This window comes from Macrobrachium rosenbergii, chromosome 21, assembly GCF_040412425.1.
Source record: "Macrobrachium rosenbergii isolate ZJJX-2024 chromosome 21, ASM4041242v1, whole genome shotgun sequence".
Lineage (NCBI taxonomy): Eukaryota > Metazoa > Arthropoda > Malacostraca > Decapoda > Palaemonidae > Macrobrachium > Macrobrachium rosenbergii.
This window is the reverse complement of record NC_089761.1, coordinates 57,813,431-57,833,361: the sequence shown is the minus strand read 5'-3', so window position 1 is coordinate 57,833,361 and position 19,931 is coordinate 57,813,431. Positions and strand designations below refer to the sequence as shown.

Here is a 19,931-nt window from a genome sequence, read left to right as displayed (position 1 = left end):
TATGTATATATATAATATACATACATATATACATATATAAATACTGTATATATATATATATATATATATATATATATATATATATATATATATATATATATATATATATATATATATATGGTATATATGTTTTTAACATATACATGAGCAATGCATTCATCGAAAACTGAACTATAGTCATGGCATAAAAACTATTTTCACATTTATGGGGGAGAGAGAGAGAGAGAGAGAGAGAGAGAGAGAGAGAGAGAGAGAGAGAGAGAGAGAGAGAGAGAGAGAGACGCCTTCCTCCTCCATATGATAAATATTATGTCATTGGTAACTTGGTTCCTAACTTTACACGTTCATCACAGGCATGTCAGGGGAAAGCCAAACTTCCCTCTTGATGGCCTCAGGAATTCTGATCAAGAATATTCTTTCGCTCTCTTTTGACGATGGAGGAAGAGCAGGAATACGACGAAAAGGAGGAGCAGGAAAGGAACAGATCCCTTCAACCTCTCTTGAAAAAATGAACAGTGATCACTAAACGAACTACGATTTATTTTCCAAGTCTGATGAAACTGAACAATATTTGAGGTGACCGATTAAGGAAACTCAACATACATACATACATACATATATACGTATACATATATATATTATATATACATTACACACACACACACATATATATATACACCTCACAAGTTCCTCGTTGGAGTGGTCGGTACCGTTCTCGGCTAGCACTATGCAGGGCCCGCGTTCGATTCTCCGGCCGGCCAATAAAGAATTAGAGGAATTTATTTCTGGTGATAGAAATTCATTTCTCTGTATAATGCGGTTCGGATTCCACAATAAGCTGTAGGTCCCGTTGCTAGGTAACCAATTGGTTCTTAGCCACGTAAAATAAGTCTAATCCTTCGGGCCAGCCCTAAGAGAGCTGTGTATCAGCTCAGCGGTCTGGTTAAACTAAGGTATACTTAAGTTATATACCTCACAGTCTATTGGTTACAATGCACGAATCACCTGCATAAGAGGACGGGTTCGATTCCCTTCCGAGGACTGGATTTGGAAGAAGGACGTTAAATTCCACTGTGTCCCTGTTGATCTAAACATTAAATTAGTTACCTAATAGTTAGTTGACTGTGATGGGCAGCAATCTGAGAGAAAAGGGGTACTGGGCTTAGTAATCTCAATCCCAGAGACCTCCTGTACACCGAATGGGTAACATCTTCTGGAGCCTCCCCCTTTACGGAGGAAAACGTACCGTGCATGGTGAATTTTATATTTGCATATAGATACAGTAGGTGTGTATATATATATATATATATATATATATATATATATATATATATATATATATATATATATATATATATATATATATATATATATATATATATATATATATATATATATATATATATATATATATATATATATATATATATATATATATATATATATATATATATATATATGTACGTGCACACAAAGCAATCATTTCGATAAATAATTGGACATCGAAGGATGAAGACTATCAAGGAGTCTCATTTTGATTTAAATAGCCATATAAAATTATGTATACATATGTTTATCTTGTCTGCAGGTATCAAAAGATTACTAAATGTCTGTTATCAATGTCTATGGTTGTCCCGTGTTCAAAGTTATTCCAATAAACGCTAAAGTAATCCTATATTTCGACTTTATTTTTAATCCTACTATGAACCATAATGTCCGAGAAAACTGGTTCATATTTCATTACAATGAAATTAATTTTTAATTCATTTCAATTAAAATACTGAGCACTAATATTTGATTTAAACTGCTCGCATTTTTCAGTGCATACCGTCATTTTACATGACTAAATTATTTAATTTCCATCAGAGTACGGAATAAAATTCAGACCACTTTCGTTGGAATCTATAGCGACATCTGCCTGGTGCTTACTGTCCTTACAAAAGCAACGGAAGCTCGCCTGCCGAATCTGTGCCCATTGTAATTTTTATAAAGTATGTTGAGATTTCCGACATCAGAGAAGGCCACCGTAGATAGAGCGTGGACAGTTTAGATGAAAATGTAAAGTCGTTCTTATCCAAAGCTAAATTAAAATATCTTAACTCGTACTTGTCTACCATCTGTCAAGTCCTCTAGGCAACGGGGGAGCTATGCCACAACTGACGGTAAAGAATGAAGTCCTGCAGAAAAGTAATGCACCGAAGACTCTTATGATCTCCAGCTATTTCTCGGAGTATAATACAGCAGCCTGGAAGTTCCTAACCACACTAGGACTGCCTTCTTAAGACAAATAATTCTCTTAAACCATATTTCTGGACACGAATTCTCCTAAGTGTATAATTGTACAAGAAAAACAGCGATTTGCATTTGGCTCAACAAACATCAGGTTAATGTCTGCTTAGCACCAATCTGAACAAACCCATAAACGCATGATAGGCCCAGGGAAAGGAGCGGGGAGGCGTGGGGGAGCGGAGTACGTCAGTTGGAAGGGGAATCATTAAAACTATGCAATAATCCCGCCAGTTAAGAAGGGAAGGGATGGGACGGGAAGGGGGTTAGAGAAGAAGGGGTTCTTTGAAGACAGTATAAATGGGGAGAGCCACATGCCTTAACCATTCATTCCTGGAGATTCATTACTTCTGGTTACTACTACTATTTACTCCTTCCTATCCTCCCAAATTACATCATCTACGTCGCAACGAGATGGCTGGTGTTAAGGTATATATGGATTTTCCTTTCATGTAACTCTGTATTTTCGGGAGGGCACAGGATATTAAAAGACAACTGACCCATAACAAAATTAGTTACAATACTAGAAAGATTTTAAGTAAGATAATCTGTACACATATTTCAATCGTAAAAATTCCATTTGGGTAAAGAAACTGCATCACTAGATGAAAACCATCCTAAATATTTCACTACAATATAATTTGAAAAGCAACTACGGTATTTCGTTTTATAGGCATTAGAGTTACCTTTAAGCTTAGTCACAGACAATCCACTGGATCAGTTAAGGCTTCTGCCAAAAGACGATAAATCAGGATTACGTACTTTTAAAATTTTTAAATGTGGTGTTCAATATATTCCAGCAATCTCTATTTCCTTTGAAAGATAAACTACATGCCGGTTCTTGTACAAACCTATGGTAATATTCAGTTCATAAACAAACGAAAATACACTGCGATTGCAAGAACTTTCAATGGACGAAGTAATGTATGTAATCTCATGCTGATTATTTCACATGAGATGATACTGATATCCATGCACAAGTAGCAACTATAATAATAAAGCCGTGATACAGAACTTACGATGAGCACCTACAGTAACTTATAATGTGACGAAATTATTTCAGGATATTAAGGTTATGGCCATAATTACTGCTTTGTGACTACAGACTGTAATGTCCTTTCTTATCATCTGGCGTAAGTCTCAAGTTTATACTGAAATGGCTCAAAATTTCCCTCAACCAACATTTTTCAATTTGGGTAGAACCAAAGTAATGAGCAGGCACAAATGTACTGCACATTCAGTACCCTTAATAATATGAAGACGGTATTATAGATGATACATCACGAAACAGAATCATTCAAACAGAATATCCCAACTGTCATACCTTACACAATATAGAAGGGCGTATACAGTATTACTAATAGAAAATAGTAAGGTTTTTTTTTTTAAATCATTTACACTGTACTTAACGTTACTAATATCACTAACAGGACTGTGTCACTAGAAAACATTAATTACTCGGGTATCAAAATCTAAATTCTGAATGCCATCCAGTGTTACTATTTGTAAATACATCCAAATATCAAATATTACCCAAAACGCACAAAGCCCAAGCCAACAATATCGCCACTGCGGGAATGAAACGCAACCTCTCATTGTCTTTCCTCTGCAAAAGAATGCATGTAATTTGGAGCCAAATTAAAACTAATATGGCGACCGTTTCAATCTACCCAGTGAACATTCACCACCGGTGCATCGTCCAGGTCTTTGCTTTATCAAGCGGATTACCACCCGCTTGGCAATTAACAACAAAAGCATTCAGCAGTTCAAACCATACAACAAATATATATATATATATATATATATATATATATATATATATATATATATATATATATATATATACACGCACACATATATATATACATTATATATATATATTATATATATAAAATATATATATAAACAACACACACACACACACACATATATAAAAAAATATATAAATATATATATATATATATATATAAAATATGGGCTAAGGACGATAAAACAAATAGAAAAAGACTGATGTTCTTCAAGTGTACACATCTTTTTCCAACAACTTTCAAATGCATACACATACATACAGACATAAAATTATATATATATATATATATATATATATATATATATATATATATATAATATATACATATATATAATATATCCATATGCATGTATGTATGCATATATGTATTTATGTCTGCGAGTTTTTGTGTATAAGCCGATTAATCTTGAATCCTTTAATCACTGTCTAATAAAAAGGCAATAATTTCAATTGAAATCTCATCCTTTCGCCTTTTAATGTCGAAAAATCCTAATCTAATTTACCTGCAAGCACATGTTATCGAAAAATACATTAATTAATCCAATTAACATTTCACAAAATAAAAAGGGACGGCTCGAATCTTTGGTTAATAGGATCATACAGATGTATACACAGACAAATTATGTGTGTATATATTATATATATACATACACACATTTACATATATATATATATATATATATATATATATATATATATATATATATATATATATATATATATATATATATATATTTACGTTTGTATACTTGAACAGTACCAGTAGCAATAACTTTATTAGTTAAAATCAATAGAACTTAAAAATAAAATCATAACATTATGACGTGCAGAATAATATCCCATTTCTATGTTGCAGACTAAACTATTGAAATTGTCCAAAGATCCACAGACATTTCAGGGTAAAACCATCGGTGTATAGCAATTTATGATCAATACGATCTGTTCCCCTGCACAGTATATACAAGTATCCCTCCACTTAGCTGGATTCTGTACAGTTCATGGAAATGCCGTAAATAATTACCATCGAAGTGCTTTTGTATACGTTTTATTTATGTGATTATTCAATTATATATGACGTGTAATGTATTCATACATATATGAGCAAAAAGGAATCTTGATGCAGAGAAATGCTTTGTTGGACTTGAAGGGCAACTCTGGTGTATACAGTAAATAAATGTAAAATACCTGGAAGAGACCAGGAAGGAGGACGAGAAGCTAGCCCAGCAGTTTCACACGATGTGTAAATAAAACAAATCTACACCAAATATGCAACAAACATGGCTACATATTTTTCTAAAGAAAGTTAGTTGACAGATGTATCTAAAAGTACAAACACGCTTATGTATTAAACGTTTATATATCCAGCATTTCTGTCGTTGCAGAGCGTCGCCTTAATCGTGATCGTGGCCCTGGCATGCAGGACTTCCTTTTCCTCTCCGCAATACCCACCCCCTCCACATTATGCCCCAGCCCCTCACTACAAGGAGCCTGCACGCCCCTACAGCTATGCCTACTCCGTCGACGATGATTACAAGAACTTGCATTTCAGCGCTGATGAAACTTCAAACGGAAATGCTGTCAAGGTATGACTATGTTTTGCGTACAGTCTCCCGTCTGTGTCATCTCTTATTTCATCATTTTTTCGATCTTGGTTTCTCCCGAATTTTCCTTCTCTATCTTTCTTTCTTATTTTTTTCTCTTAATTCTTCTTGCTGGCCTTTCACCCTGTCGTTATTTTCCCTTCATTCTTATCTCGATTTTTTATTTGTTTTTCTTCAGCTGTCATTTTTTTATTAACACTTTTTCTCAACCCCTTGTTTTTCACTGGAATTCATTCCTTTTTTAAATAATTCCCTCTGTGCTTCACACATTTCTGTTTCACTTTTAATCCCCCAGAATTTTATATAGTTTCCTTTTCTCCATTCACTTCTTTTCAGTTTCAATAAACCAATAAAATTCTCCTAAAGAAAATTTTTCAGTGTCGACTTGACCAAAAAACATGAGAGATTTAACATTCAGCATACAAAGAATTATGCTTAATAAAGGCTCGAACTCCCTCAAAATTTAAAAACGCCTTTTCAGCTACAAATGAGTCAATAAATAGTTCCTTAGATGTAAACATAACGTTATTATTAGAAAGAAACAATACTCCATTACTTATAGCTATGCTGATATCAGTAAGCTAACTGCAATTCACTTCTGGTTGTTCTACAAATCATTATTTTGAGTCTCTTGTACGAACGCTTTCAGACACTGGGAGCAACTGTCGTTTTCCAATATTCTATCTAATTAGGTTACCAATCTGATATGAAAATAAAAAGGATCGTAGAACCTTTACCAGCAAAATGTACACAGTATGTGATCACATACTTGAAGGATTGCAAGCGGAATTCATTGTTTCGAGACACCGAATGGAAATTTTTCCATTTTCATATACCTCATAAAGGCAGTCAGGACCTAATGAACACCATCCAAATTGATTATAGAAATGAATTGGAATATTTTTAACCTCCCACTTCTAAGCATTGAATTATTTAAGAAAACGTTTCAGCTCAATATGCATTCGGTAAAGCACCATTTGTGTTTCAGGTTAAGAAATAATTCCTCCTCGCTTTCCAAGACTTGGTATAAAAATTTGAATTCACATCTCATCCACATAAAGCTGACCTGTTATAATGTTTATTTCTCGTACTGTACAAGCAGTACTTAGATATTCAACATTAAAAGACTGCAGCAATACTTTCCCATGGAAAGTCTTGCGTGACCGAAACATGGTTTCGTTAGTACGTATGTATATACTTACATACAAACACACACACACAATATATATATATATATATATATATATATATATATATATATATGTATATACATACATACACATTAAAACCACACACACACACACACACATGTTTTATATATATATATATATATATATATATATATATATATATATATATATAACAATGTCAGTTGTGTGTGTGTGTGTGTGTGTATATGTGTGTGTATATATATTTTTAATATATATATAATATTTCCATAAAACCAGTGCTTGTTTAAATCTATCTATCAAATACATATATATACTTTCTATATAATAATATATATATTATATATATATATATATATGTGTATATATATATATATATATATATATATATATATATATATATATATATATATATATATATATATATATATATATATATATATATATATATACACATATATAATACATATATATACACACACCTATATATATATATATATATATATATAGGTGTATATATTTTATTGCTGATAGACATTTTAAGGGCATTATTCCACCTAGACTTCTAATTGTTAGAAATAATGGAATCGTCCGCCTTTTGTTCCAGGGATCTTACCAAGTGGCCCTTCCCGACGGCAGGACCCAGAACGTCGACTACTCAGCCGACCACTACAAGGGCTTCGTCGCCGATGTCAGCTACAAGGGCGTCGCCTCTTACCCACCACCCGCCCCTTACCATCCTCTCCCTTACAAGCCGGTGTACCCCGTCCCCTACCACCCAGCTCCTTACAAGCCAGCTCCTCCTCCTTACCAATAAGTGAGTGAATACTGTTCAGCTAGTCAACAGCCCTCCGCGCCGCGCTGCCATTCTCATCACCGCCATTTGGCATAAATCCCATTGATGTATGTATATGTCAAAAGGTCGTCTGTTTCGCATTATCATCTCACTTCGCTTAATGATGTCAGAGCTGGTTTTCTGTGACTTGTTTTTAGATTTTGTTTCTAGAGTTAGTCTACAGCCGCTAGGCTTTAAAATATGTTGACTAATTTTACGTGCCCACTTTTCGTAAGGAAATCCCAAACTGATTTTCTCAACTTTAATTGGATAATCTCAACCGCAACTTTTTGTTGTAAAACTACTTATTTCAATCTAACGCTTAATCAAAAACGTGATACTTAATCCCTGCATCTATGTAACGTTCCAAAATTACTTACCTTTGAATAATATTTGTTTGGGATTTCAGTTGCCAACAGCTTTTGATTTTACAGATATGTAACCTACGTAGGTAAACCCTTCTGCTAGGCTCAAGTTCCAACTCCTGTTTCAAGAATACCTGTTTCCCAAACCCCTTAACATGACTCTTATCAACTTATTGATATCAATCTGTTTGAATTTTTCTCCACTGATCTGTAAAAGGAAATTCACTATAATAAGAAGTGAAACAAAACTCACCACCGAGTGAAGCGTAAATACAAATCAAAGTAAGTCTGAATAATGCATTCCTTCTAAGCCTCCACAAAGTCCCTAGAAACGACCTGTGGTCGGTATCAAAAATCTTCTGTTGGAAGCTGTTGGTAAACACTTTGTACGTCTTGATCTCCCGTTGAAGTTGTTGCTTTTTTTTCTGAAACTTTTCAATAAATCCTCGCATACAGAATACGTTCTTTCATTCCTACCCACGTCCCTGGTTAGTATACCAGTGTCACTTAAATACCTTCATAAAATAAAATTTCATTCTCGGCAAATATAGTTGAGAAAATTAATAGGCCGGCTTAAGAGAAACCTTTTTTGATGTGCGGTTAAGCAAGCAAATAACCTATTCACAGCCATTAAGGAAATTCTTTTACATCATCGGTCTTTTCTATATACGTAATGGCATAACTATCAACAACAGTTTACGGACTTCCTCGAGTTCTCCTTGTACTTCATAATTATTCCTGTTCACTGTCTCCACTTTAATCAAAAGAAAGGAATGAGTTTTTATCTAATACCATGAAACAACAAAAAACCATGTTTTGAAAGATTCCAGTAATAATGCTAATACTAGTATAGGTTGCTCCCATAAAATACTTGACGTTAGACGTCATGCCACGAGTAAACGAAAATTTAGAAACTCGGGCAATTCGTGAAATAAATTAATATGTGAAATGAAAAGTTTTTTTATATCTGTGTATGGCTCGCATAGGCTATGTCCGATTTACCTTAAAACTCAGAACACAGGAAAACAGTTATTTTCAAATATGATGGAATTAAACACAAATAATATCTACGACCAAGTACGCAGTCACAAGCCTCCCAAACTATCAGGACTGAAGATTTACAGGAGAGTTATGACCCTCGTTAACATCCCACTGTAAATTACGCGTACGGTAGAGAAAGGGTAACCGAGTTGAATGACTGCGATTATTTCACGTCAAGAGCAATGAGGGGTAAACCTTCTATTCAACAAGGCTACTGATTAGCACTGCTACACTCACCAGCTCGCCATAAGTGTTTGTACCTAATAAAAAGTGAAAATTAGATCGAGGTAAAAATCAAGAAGTTGGGCTGCTATGCAGCAAGAAAAATCGGAAAATAATGCAAGTTAAAATGCAGATGGCAACAAAGAATGTATACGGCAAACTAACGGGTATATCCAGTGGGAACAACTACTGTTAAAACATTTACATTCTTCCAGGTAAACATACAAATGCATGTATAAACGACCAGACGAGTAAGTACAACCTTTAGATTGATTCTCAACTTGCAAGTTTGCGTAATTACATAAACACATTATATCTATACATGCATACACACACTTACATATGTATATATATATATACATACATATATACAAACATACACGGTATACACACACATACACACACACACACACACACATATATATATATATATATATATATATATATATATATATATATATATATATATATATATATATATATATATATATATATATATATATATATATATATATATATATATATATATATGTGTGTGTTTCACTCCTTCCAAAACAAACTTACAGGCAAGTAGGCATATAATAACCACCGTTTAAACATTCCAGCGTGACAGTTAATCACAATTAAGAACAGTTTGCAAAATGTTCGCACAGAAACATGTAAATCACGCGAAATAACGGAACATCAAAAATGCAATCATAACAACTCTGCAAAGGCAAAAACTTAATCGAACAGGAAGCCCTGTAATTGCGTCGGAGTTGCACCTGGAGGACGTTCACCCCAGACCCAATGCTGAATTTACTCCAGAAATTCTTGACCAACTTGCAATATGAGCATAGGAATATGAAACAAATTTCGTTACGGTGCAATCTCATTTGCATGCCGACAAACACACGCTTCTAGCGTCCACTACAACGCTTCCATAATAAGGTCTCCCACCACCCTTTATGTTTGTGTATGTATGTACATGTATGTATGTATGTACTTTTTAAACATTTACATATTTACATCGCGTCTTTCTGTCTATGAAACTCCAAAGGAAAATGGAAATTTTGTCCTACTTTCCTCCATTTATTGTCGACAGCCGTGTCTTTACCTTTTTGGGATTTCTTCAGGACTGGATTATATATATATATATATATATATATATATATATATATATATATATATATATATATATATATATATATATATATATATATATATATATAATATATATATATATACACATATATGTGTATTATATTTATATGTATATACATATTTTATATATATATATATATAAATATATATAAATATATATATATATATATATATATATATATATATATATATATATATATATATATAAATCGAAAAAAAAAAAAAAACAAGCAGCTAGCTCTAAGGACTTTCTACTTAGAAAGAAAGGGTGTAAACTTCCGGAGTAAAATATATGTACAGCAAGTGGTTCCAAAAGGTGATGAACTTTGGTTCTCAGCATCTAGGCCTATTCTGGAAAAAGTTCAGGTTCTCTTCAGTCTAGCTTGGCTGCGACCCACCACAATGGATTTACATGTACGTTTCTTATTCACTCCACACCTCACTGGAAGCTACAAGACCCCAATTTACCTCCCCTGTGATCGATCTCGACACTCATGCACATTCACACACAAGTATGTATGTATGTATGTATGTAATTGAAGGGCAAATTTTGGAATTCTGTTCCTGCTTACATTTTTCCTGATAAGTGAAGCCTTTAGTTCTTTAAAGGCCGCCTTTCGGTGCCTTCGTGTTAAGCTCCATCCTTCTTCCTTTTCCACGTTTTCTTTGGTTCCTATTTTCTTTGGTTCTAGTCTCATTAGTTCTTGCTCTTAATACACAAACACACACACACACACACACACGATGTTTTTGCACTTTCAAATATTAAGTCGAAAGTTACCCATTAATACCGAATTCATAATGACACTGGAATAACTCACATCCCCAGAGGCTACAAGATAATTGCCTACCTTGATCTGATCTCGAACCCACGCCTTTTCTGGACTGGAACACGGGTGACAGTGTCACCGATCTTTCAAAGAAAAATGTTACTCGTTCCATTTCTGCTCAAGGTACGTGCAGGTATTAAATAGCCTCTGTGGATATGAGTATTCCAAAGTTATACTGAATTCAATATTAATGGGTTATTTGTGGCATAATATCAGAATGTAATGTATTCAGCCTCAGTTGGTGGAAAAGAGAGAAAGAATACGACAATGGAGAACTCCACAATTTTTCTTTACCTGTTGAATTTTGGATGAACCCCTTGTGCAGATGATTTTAAAATCAGCTATTTCATACACTTGCACGAAAGGCTTAGCAGCAGCGCTGAAAATGTCCATACATACAATGCGTCATTCAATTCTACTTCGCAAGCACTTTTGCACTTTCTGGATGTTCATGTCCTTCCTTCCCAATATCCGTTTCTAGGCCATCCTCTTCTCATCTTTCAGAACACTTCGCAATCATTCAACCGTTCCAACAATCTCTAATTTTTCCATATGACAGAACTATCTCACAACACCCTGGTGCATCCTTTTATCTACATTAACCTTTTACATCTCCACATCTATCTGAGCACCCTTTCAATTCGTCTTATGACACATATACTACAAGAAAAGTTGACCCCACGGCTTCAACCTTTTTCTATTCGCATTCAACATCCACACTCCACTGCTATAAAGGAGAGTTAGCTAAATAAATCTCTTCATATGTTTGCACTTTGGCTTTCACAGACACTCCAAGTCTCTTCCTATTCTTTTGCACACACCCTGCTACCCTCCTTGTTTCACCTATTCATTTATTCACTTCTCCTTTCAATCTATTATCATTCCATTTACTCCCAAATGTCTATTCAACTGCTTCCGTTCTTCCACCACCCATACTAATATTAACTGCTTCACATTCCTGTTTTCCATTTCCTCCCACCTCCCACAAACTTACTCCTACTGACTCTCCACTGTCTCCCTTTCCAAGCACTTGCCAACTTTTCCATCAGTTTTTGCAGTTTCTCATACTTATGCTAAATGAGTAGTTCATCATCTGCAAACATCAGCCATTTCTTATACCAACAAGAAAAACCAGACGTCGCTGGCGAGTAACCTCTTTGGACTTCATTCATGGTGCACCGCACTAACGCGAAATAGTCACCGGCCATACCAATGAAAATACAGCCTCTCGTCCGATCGGCTAAAAGAAAATGTACTGTACTTTCTTCCGCATCACTCAATCCACACACATATTGAACACCCGTGGAGGCATAAAACTCGTCTCAGACCCGCTTTTGCAGCATGCCAATCACTTTCCAGTCATTTAAAACAGCATTCGCTACCCTTATAAAAACTGATCGCCCTTAACCGATTATCTTCTATACAACACACCATTAACACCAACGCCCTACAGATTGCAACTATATTTGTTTAAACTTTTTCGGAGTAACAGAATGCCACATACAGCTTTTTCCCTTTACATTCAAACTGCTCACGCAACCGTTTTATAACAGACACTTGATCCAATCACCCCCCACGTTTAAACTAACTCTGTTCTCCCCTTGTCAACCTTCTGTCAATCAAAATGCATCACACATCTTCCTAGGTGTAGTGAGTAACATTAGCCTAACCCACCATAATTCTTACATAATGCTATGTATTATAAATATAACACACATAAATTACATGTGACATACACTACATCTTCAAAGATCATGGTGTTTGTCTTTACTATCGTCAGGAAATATGAAACCGAATAATTGTTTTCACTGCAGCGATCTTTCCAGTATTAAAAATAACTGATAATAGTCAAGACAAACACATGATCTTTGAAGATGCATTATATAAGTCATATATAAAGTATGAGTGTACAAGTCATATATAACGTAAGTGTATTACAGCTTACACACCGGTTATCGTAAATGCGTTTTTCTTTGATAAAATAATGTACGACTGTTAAACACAAATTTTTCATGTAATAATCCATGACTGAATAAAAGATATAAAATATTATAATCTTCACTCCGCATACTCGTTTTTTTTTCTTTACAGTGAAGATACAATAATTGACTTGCACACACACATATATATTTATGTATATATATATATATATATATATATATAAATATATATATATATATATATATATATATATATATATATATATATATATATATATATATATATATATATATATATATATATATAGAGAGAGAGAGAGAGAGAGAGAGAGAGAGAGAGAGAGAGAGAGAGAGAGAATTTCATAACTGAAAAGATCTTTCAACATAATTATGAGAAACTACCGGGCTTGTGCTAGTGGGAGAGGATTTTTCATACAAAACAAATAAAGTAATCCACCAGCTTGCAACCCACAACGGTAGGCGACACAGCACAACACAACAGGACAACACCTCTGCCCACTCCCCAATAGCCCCAGGAGTCTTAGGCAACAATTAAGAAGTTCCCTCTCGTCCTGCAAGTGTCTCTCGACCCCTCTCGTCCTGTGCTTCTCCTGGTTACGCACAAGAAAGAGCCAACCCACAACCGACTATCTCCAAAAGGACACGACGTAAAGAAGATAGATACTTCTGAAAGGCATTGCTTTTACGGTGGCTCTCAATTAACCCGTTAACTAAAAGCCTGGAGATTATATATATATATATATATATATATATATATATATATATATATATATATATATATATATATATATATATATATATAATGTTAGGGATTTTTCGACACTAGGAGCGTCCCTAACATTAACCCTTCAACTGCCGACTTGAATTACAGGAGGCTCAGAGTTTCAAGTAGTGGTATCGCATGAGCAAGGTCCGTGGTTTTATCCCTATCTTGTTGCTCGTGAGAATAAAACATTTCAAAACTAATGAAAAAAAACATTACACCCTACATATACAAATTACGTAAACGGATAAAAATTTTCTCGAAAAATTAAGAATAAAACCCACAGCTACAAAAAGTATAAGCACGATAAGAAAATTACAAAGAACTGTCTCTCTCTCTCTCTCTCTCTCTCTCTCTCTCTCTCTCTCTCTCTCTCTCTCTCTCTCTATATATATATATATATATATATATATATATATATATATATATATATACACAAAAGCATAACCAAGCAGGTGTAATGACCTCTGTATGTAAGAAGATGGTTAAATAACTCCTCAATCTTAGTTGTTATCAAAACCAAAACCAAGAGATTTATTTGCAGTATTTTGGTCCACTGTAAGTAGTTTGCTTGGTAATGACTTTGAGTTAAGGCAAATGATTGCACTTCTTTTTATCACTTTCCTCGTGGCCAAATTCTCTTTACCTTTGTAGTACGTTGTTAATTCCCGTTATACATTATAACTATCATTTATATACACATCCGTACATATGCAAAAAAAGACAAAATCCACGAAGGAAAGAGAAACAATGGAGTGCTGCAAGGCCTTTCGACTTATAATCCTTTACTTAGCAGACGAAAGGCCTTGCAGCACTCCATTGTTTCTCTTTCTTTCGTGTATTTTGTCTTTATTTATATATTCATCACGTTCCATATTTTTGTGATTCAGTTATACACATACATATAATGTATATAATATTTATGTGTTGGTCTGTGCGTGTGCGTGTCAGCGTATGTATAACATTTATATTCTTTATGAGACATATTTTCACTTAAAAAAGCTGAACACACCTTGGTCCTCCCCTGGATTAAATAGTGAGAGCTGCAACATTTTTGTAAAAACTCCCCAATGTGACTGAGAGAGAGAGAGAGAGAGAGAGAGAGAGAGAGAGAGAGAGAGAGAGAGAGAGAGAGAGAGAGAGAGAGAGAGAGAAATGCCAGTTGCTAGGTCCAATTTTCAGATAAACGCTGAAAAGAGACAACTGTTAACTTTTCAGTACAGACAGTGGAAAACAAAGGTCAGGTAAAGAAAAACTTTCCACTTTTAAAACTATCAGTGTTGTTTTACTTGGGCATCAGGTTTTTTGGAGGTATTCGTCGCAATGGTTCAGAGAACGACAGGTTCTTTGAAAAGCATCTTGTATGTGTATATTTATACAGATATATACATATATATATATATTATCTAAATATATTATATACATATTGTTTGTGTATATATAAGTATATACAAATGCATACATACATACATACATGCATACATACATACACACAAGCAGAACTGAATAAGCGGCAAGCCCATCTACGAGGCTCTAATGTAAACACCCAAGACAGAATAAAATAATAGGCCGATTCCTGCATGACAGCAAAAGCATATTAAAGTTATTAGTATAATAATGAGGTTCTGAAACCCCAACAGAGCTCGAAAGGAGACAGAGAGAGAGAGAGAGAGAGAGAGAGAGAGAGAGAGAGAGAGAGAGAGAGAGAGAGAGAGAGAGAGAGAGAGAGACTGTCTAACATTCCAGACTCTAGTCATCAGTAAAAGTAATTTTAGAGGTAAAAGTGTTTTCATCTCGTTCTCTTAATTCTCATTTCTCTATTTCTTTATTATATAATTTGATCAGTGATTCGAGACGGGGCGTGATACGTGAGCGCCACTGGCCACGTCCAAGCATGAAAGTTGCGTTATAATTCCCATGAAGCATGGCACAGCAAGTATTTCTGGGTTTTGCGTAAAATACACGTTTTCAAACAAATCCCTGTGTACTTACGTTCGTATACATGTGAGTGGGTGTGCGTATGAGGCTTTTTTCTATTCATTCATTCACTCGCGCAGGCACACACGCGCGCGCACACACACACACAAACACACTCAGGGGTCCCATAGCAGAGGCAGGCCACTGAGCTCTGGTAGGCAAGGTCTCTGCTCGATCCCAGTCTGCTGCCCACCAGTTGACCCTGCTGCGAATGGGATCCTGCTTCAACTATGATCAAGAAAAGGTTCCACCTACCTGGCACCACACCCTCTTTAAATTGTAAAAAATGTCGTAGGGTAACATACATACATGCATATATACACACATACATACATATATATATATATATATATATATATATATATATATATATATATATATATATACAGTATATATCATGACGCGATTTCCCTTAAAAGAAGGTGGTTACTGCGATATAAGAAAACGGTCAGTTAAAAAAATGATACTGTATCAGGTGAATTGTGGATGAACACCTTGTGCAGAAAACTTCCACAACTACAGCCATTTCAAACACCTACGCAACAGGATCCTCAGCACTTTGTGGGTTTTGCTCCTCTCCTCCCTCTTAACACTTCTGAATTATGGACTATTGTCACCAAACGACTACTGTCCATTCTTTCCACATGACCAACCATTTAAAACACTGAAATATTCTTTTACTAGCCTTTCAACCACTTCCACTTTTCCCACTCTTTCAATTGTTCTTGAGCCATGTATATCACGCAAACAGTTCACATCACCAGCTTCGACATTTTTATATAAGTCCCCTACCTCAAGGATTAATATCCTCGCCTTAGAGATCGACTCCACACGAGAGAGAGAGGGACATTTTAGGACTCGTTTCCTGTAATAACGTTCACTGTAACAAGTAAGATGATTAATCGAACATGGCAGATGGCAACATGGGTTGATAAGGGCATGGAGCTACAGCCTCATTCCAAAAAGCCTCATTGGAAGTGAGAGGGTTAGCACCCAGGAACCACAATCTATATATATACATTTATATATAAGTATACATATATACGTATATATAAGTGTACACGTGTATATATATAATACATGTATGTATATATACATACATACATCCTATATATATATATACTACATCCGTATATATATGCAAATGTATGTATATGTATATGTATATAGATATATATACATATGAGAGAGAGAGAGACATAATCCTAACACAAATTTCTAGTTCAACATGAAAGAGCTCGTAATGGTAAAACCAATCATATATTGCACAACCTTTCCATTCTCTACATGAATAGCGCACAGAATACAAATTGTACGATGATAAGGCAAACATTCCAGAAAATTTATTGTGAAATTCAGTAGACTTTTTAAAATACAGGTACACTTTTGTATATAAACATTATTCCACATTAACCTGCCGGTGGCAGGAAAGAAATAACACAAAGGTCACTGTCACATCATTCTCTAACAGGTGAATAATGGGTAAACCACCTGTGCTAAAACTTATTCAGCGTCTTGCTAAGGAAAATATATGTCCTTTACCGACACCCCTGCAAACTTCTAAGAGCATACCTACCGAAAATACTGAAGACACTATCATGGGTCTTGCACTGGTAAGTAACTCCGACAGTTTCCTCCAAACAAGGTGTATTTGGTAAAAAGTCAGTCGTCATTTATACCATGATTTCACTTTACCCAAAATCTGTACACAGAAAAGTGAAAATGTAAGAATGATCAACATATGGACAGACGATGGCAGATGAACAGTCAGACGGTTGGAATCCTTTCAAGTGCATTTATGAATGATGGCCTACCTTTGTCCCAAGTTTGACAGAACTCCCCCAACTGTGTAAAAAGACTTGCGATGTCAAGGTAGGAGACAACAAAAAGCAGACCTACAGATGGGTATGTAATGTTCCCTTATGCACCTCTATGCGTGATTATCTAACTTGACATTAAGTTTGAAGTCCTTTCAACCTTCTAAGAAAAGCTACAATGACACGACAAGTGGGACATGGGAAACGGTCTATCTTTGAACCATGTTCGACTTAAATCCCCTTATTCGTGTAGAAGCTGCAGTGACAAAGTAGGTGTGACATACACATTGAGAGAGAGAGAGAGAGAGAGAGAGAGAGAGAGAGAGAGAGAGAGAGAGAGAGAGAGAGAGAGAGCCAGTTGGATTATCTCCTTTCTTACTTACAAAAGGATGATAGGCTGCCTTTAAACTAACTTTGACTGAAATCTATGATACCATGTGAGAGGAGGTACGGTGAGGAGATAAGCAAGAAAGTCATATAGACAGATGGATAATTCACCTTCATGCCCCTCTATGCATGATGGTTTAACTTTGTAACAAGTTTTACTGAAATCCTTCCAACTGTGTAGGAAGCGTTGTGATGACAATTTATGTCCAATGTCTACCACTATAACAACTTTGACTGAAATATTTATAACTGTGTTGAAGGAATTGTGATGAAAGGGTAGGCATGAAAGATGCACTAACAAACAGACAGAAAGTTAGATGGACAGGTGGAAAGACAAAAAGACCATCTTCTTTTATGTATATTTATACGTGATGGTCTACCTTGGTACTAGCTTTGACGGAAATCCATTCAAACGTGCATGGAATGCAGAGACAAGGTCAGTGTCAAAGACACTTTGATGGACAGAAAACTGCCAGATGGACAGAAGGACAGATAGATGAATTATCTTCCTTCGTACACATTTATGTATGATTGTCTAGCTTTGAATCAGTTTTGGCTGATATCCCTTCAACACTGTAGGAAAAGTTATAATGACAATGTAAACGTGATATACATGCATAAGGAAACGCAGACAGATGATCTTCCCTCATACACATCTATGCCTGGTGGTTAACCTTTGTGCAATGTTTGTAATCTTTTCAATTATGCAAGGGACTGTGATGACTAGGTCAGCTTGACGGTCACACTGATCGACAGACATATCTTCCCCTTTCTTGTCTATTTATTTATGATGGGGTACCAAGTCTGATCAAAATCCCTTAACTTGTGTAGGAATTGAAATGACAAGGTAGTGTTACAAACACTTATGGGCAGACAGATGTCTACGCATGATGGTCGATCTTATATCTGGGTGACAGATACTTTGACACACAGACGTAAACACGATCTCCCTTCAACCGTGTAGGAGGAGTTGCAATGATAAGGTAAGCGAAAGGGAGACACTAATAAAGGGACGGGCGGAAGGACAGACACACAAACAGTCGCACAAGCGGAAGGAAAAGCTATAATCCCCCGACTCGAGGGCTAAAAACAGAAGAGACAAAAGTGATAGTTCAAGTCATCAGTAACAGTTCACGCTGTCTTTAGTATAAAAATCTTTAGTTAAAATAAAAAAAGATGCTAAACCAAATAACAAAATAACGAAATACACCAGACATATCAGAGAGTTGTAGAAGAAAAACAAAAATCCAACAAAATCTGTGGGAATCGGCATACAATGCTTATGATAAATGCCAACACCACAGCGAGCTTTCATTCATTATAGGCGACATATGTGGAAAACAAACGTTCCAAAGTCGGGGTTTCTCTCCATGAAAACTCTTAATCTCACATTTTGAACCAAAGACTCTCCTTTAACCGAAAATCTTGTCTCGCACCCGAACAATGAAGAAATCATATATCAAGAACCTTTAGCGTTGAAAATCTAAGTGGCTTTCTATGTTCACTTTTTTCCGAAAATATCGCTAACTCCAGTCTAAAGAACAAAAAAAAAAAAAAAAAAAAAAAAAAAAAAGACACTGTGAATACAATATTTTCGAGTTCCAAAAGGTTCACTGCCAAAAGAATGAATTTCTGGTCTACTCAGGAATCTGCCTGAATGTTTTTATCGAGCTTAAAAAACTGCCTTTAAAAACTTTAAAAGACGCCAGAAAAATATATCGTAA

General features: G+C 35.1%; 1 protein-coding gene across 1 annotated transcript; it reads left to right on the top strand.

Annotated features, from left to right (window-relative positions):
* The first annotated feature begins 2,603 nt into the window (after nt 1–2,603).
* Nucleotides 2,604–8,524, top strand: LOC136849636 (cuticle protein 7-like). Its single transcript, XM_067122943.1, has 3 exons — nt 2,604–2,715; nt 5,479–5,679; nt 7,474–8,524. Exons 1-3 carry the CDS (start codon nt 2,701–2,703, stop codon nt 7,681–7,683), a joined length of 426 nt encoding a protein of 141 aa, XP_066979044.1. The 5' UTR covers nt 2,604–2,700; the 3' UTR covers nt 7,684–8,524.
* The last annotated feature ends 11,407 nt before the right edge of the window (nt 8,525–19,931 follow it).